Source organism: Octopus bimaculoides, chromosome 9 (assembly GCF_001194135.2).
Source record: "Octopus bimaculoides isolate UCB-OBI-ISO-001 chromosome 9, ASM119413v2, whole genome shotgun sequence".
In the NCBI taxonomy this organism is placed as follows: Eukaryota; Metazoa; Mollusca; class Cephalopoda; order Octopoda; family Octopodidae; genus Octopus; species Octopus bimaculoides.
Window position 1 is genome coordinate 75,513,038 of NC_068989.1, and position 2,710 is coordinate 75,515,747.

At 36.2% G+C, this 2,710-nt stretch overlaps 1 protein-coding gene across 2 annotated transcripts in view; it reads left to right on the plus strand.

The window, feature by feature from the left end:
- The window catches only part of LOC106869760 (ras GTPase-activating protein 3), a 214,418-nt gene that overhangs the window by 209,431 nt on the left and 2,277 nt on the right, over positions 1-2,710 (plus strand). For both annotated transcript variants that reach the window (XM_052970794.1, XM_052970792.1), the window contains one exon: positions 1,262-1,442. In XM_052970794.1, the coding sequence (XP_052826754.1) occupies positions 1,262-1,442 (181 nt within the window). The remainder of the gene's footprint in view (positions 1-1,261; positions 1,443-2,710) is intronic.

Consider the following 2,710-nt stretch of genomic DNA (forward strand, 5'->3'; position numbering starts at 1 on the left):
TATATATATATATATTTAGGGTATGGTAGATGAGTTCAGCAAAAATTTAGATTCAGGTGAATATGGTACTTAAGTTGAGGCACCAGAATTTAGTACGGTATTATCCATACAATTTCAAAGTAAGGTGATTAAAATCAAAATGAGCAACAAGGATATCCAGAGGTTATGCAGTACAATCATTTCATGCAACTCCATTTAATTGAACAATGCAATCATTACATCAATTTAAAATGCAGAGCAATCCTCAGCTGCACGTGTATGTGTGTGTTTGTCCTGCCATCATCACTTGATAACTGGTGTTAGTTTGTTTATGTTACTTAGTGGTTCAGCGAAAGATACAGTAGAGTAAGTACCAGACTTATTAAAAAAAAATGATGTACTGGAGTTGATTTGTTTGACTAAACTCTTCAAGATAGTAATAACCAGAATGCAATGATTGAAACAAGTAAAAGATAGATAATAAAAGAGACAGAATATTAAATCTCTCATAAAATACCAATATTTGTTGAACCTTTTGCTGAATGTTGTATAAACATAACTATTGTATTTGGAATAGATGTTTTAAAAAGTTACTTGACTTTATATAACGAACCAGTATTAGAGGCTGGCATGAGATCTGCTTTAGTTCAGAGACAAAAGATTTATCGTGTATCTTTTATCTGTTTACTGGTTTCAGCCCAAGGCTGAGGTCATGCTGGTGCTCTACCTGTAGTTACTTAGTGTTGTTTATATTGTAAACAATAATGATTATCATGCACTTTAGCTACTTTGGTTGTTTGTGTAGGTGATGGATTTAAAATAAAACAGGAATAATGGTTTAGCATTCAAATTATTCTGTCGAATGTAATGCTTATTTAGTCACATTGTTTTGAATTACCATGCATTATATTATAGCTTTGATATTGCAATGTTGTGACTATTTACCTTTTAGAATGACATTGTAGGGTAGGTGTGAGAGGCTGGATTTGGCTGGTTCAAACATAAAACAAGTAGAATATTTAGGCCAGATATCACCAGTTGAAATGTTAAAGGGTTAAAATTTGCCTATAGTAGTGAGCATCCAGGACAAAACTTACATGAGATCCAGTCATGCATACTGGACCTGGGGTGATATTTTGAGATGTTTTGGCCACCAAATATGATGTGTATTTATGATGTTTTGGTAAAAAAATGATATGTATTGAGATGTTTTGGTAAAAAAAAAAAAGTGCGTTGTATATGGCCACCAAATATGATATGTATGTATTTTTTAATATTCCAGATGCCTGTGCCAGTCAAGAAGTTTACACGGGCGACAGTGAGATGCCTGGGTCAATGCACATTGAAGACACAAAAAGCTGTTTTGAGACAGTAAACAGTATATTATCATGTGTTATAAAGCTTGAACAGGAACATAAACAATATAAAAAAATCCTCCAAAAGCAAACAGTCAAAGGTTCTTGGTAAGGCAGTTTTTAACTTGTCCCTTATTAATTATATTCTTCCTATTCAGTTCCTTTCGCATGTGTATTCATTTCATATTTGTTCCTGTCATGTCCTTTTGTTTCTTTTTGTTTGCATGCACACCCGTCATGAGGTATTCACTGTCCCAATTATTTTTGGACATATCTTCATCCATCCAGATATATTTGTTTCTTTGTTTTTAATGTTGGAATTAAAAATTATTATTATTATCATCATCATCATCATCTTCACCATCATCGTTTAACGTCCGCTTTCCATGCTAGCATGGGTTGGACGATTTGACTGAGGACTGGTGAGCCAGATGGCTACATCAGGCTCCAATCTGATTTGGCAGAGCTTCTATGGCTGGATGCCCTTCCTAACGCCAACCACTCTGAGAGTGTAGTGGGTGCTTTTAAGTGCCACCGGCACGAAGGCCAGTCAGGCGGTACTGGCAATGCCCACGCTCAAAATGGTGTATTTTATGTGCCACGTGCACAGGAGCCAGTCCAGCGGCACTGGCAACAACCTCGCTCAAATGTCTTTTCACATTATGATATAAACAATATATATATTTCGAGGGTTGGGTCTCACAGAGGTAATGTGGTTGATGTCAGTGTTGGGTAACTAGCATCTGTGCCGGTGGCACATGGAAAGCACCTTTCGAGCACTGGGCCTCATAGAGGCAATGACAACTGACCAAGATCTTTGGCAATATGTTGTGCTTGAGAAAAAGACCCATCAAGCCAAGTGAAATCACAGTCATGACAGATACTGGTGTCACGCAACTGGCCCTTGTGTCGGTGGCACGTAAAAGCACCCATTACACTCTCGGAGTGGTTGGCATTAGGAAGGACATCCAGCCATAGAAACCATATCAAGTCAGACTGGAGCCTGGTGCATCCCTCAGCTTATTATTATTATTATTATTCCACTGTGGTCGACTTTGCCCTTCATCTTTTGGGGTCGATAAAATATGTATAAGTTGAGTACTGGGGTCGATGTAATTGACTATCCTCCTCCCCTTAAATGGCTGGCCTTGTGCCAAAATTTGAAACCATTATTATTATTATTATTATTATTATTATTATTATTATTCAGTTGTTTTATTTTTATAACGTGCTTTCACTTCACTACCGAGCACAGCTCTGTGTGCCTTGGCTATGTGCTGTAGTTTGCTGTGATGCTCTTATGGTTACTATTATTATTATTATTATTATTATTATTATTATTATTATTATTATTATTATTATTATTATTATTATTA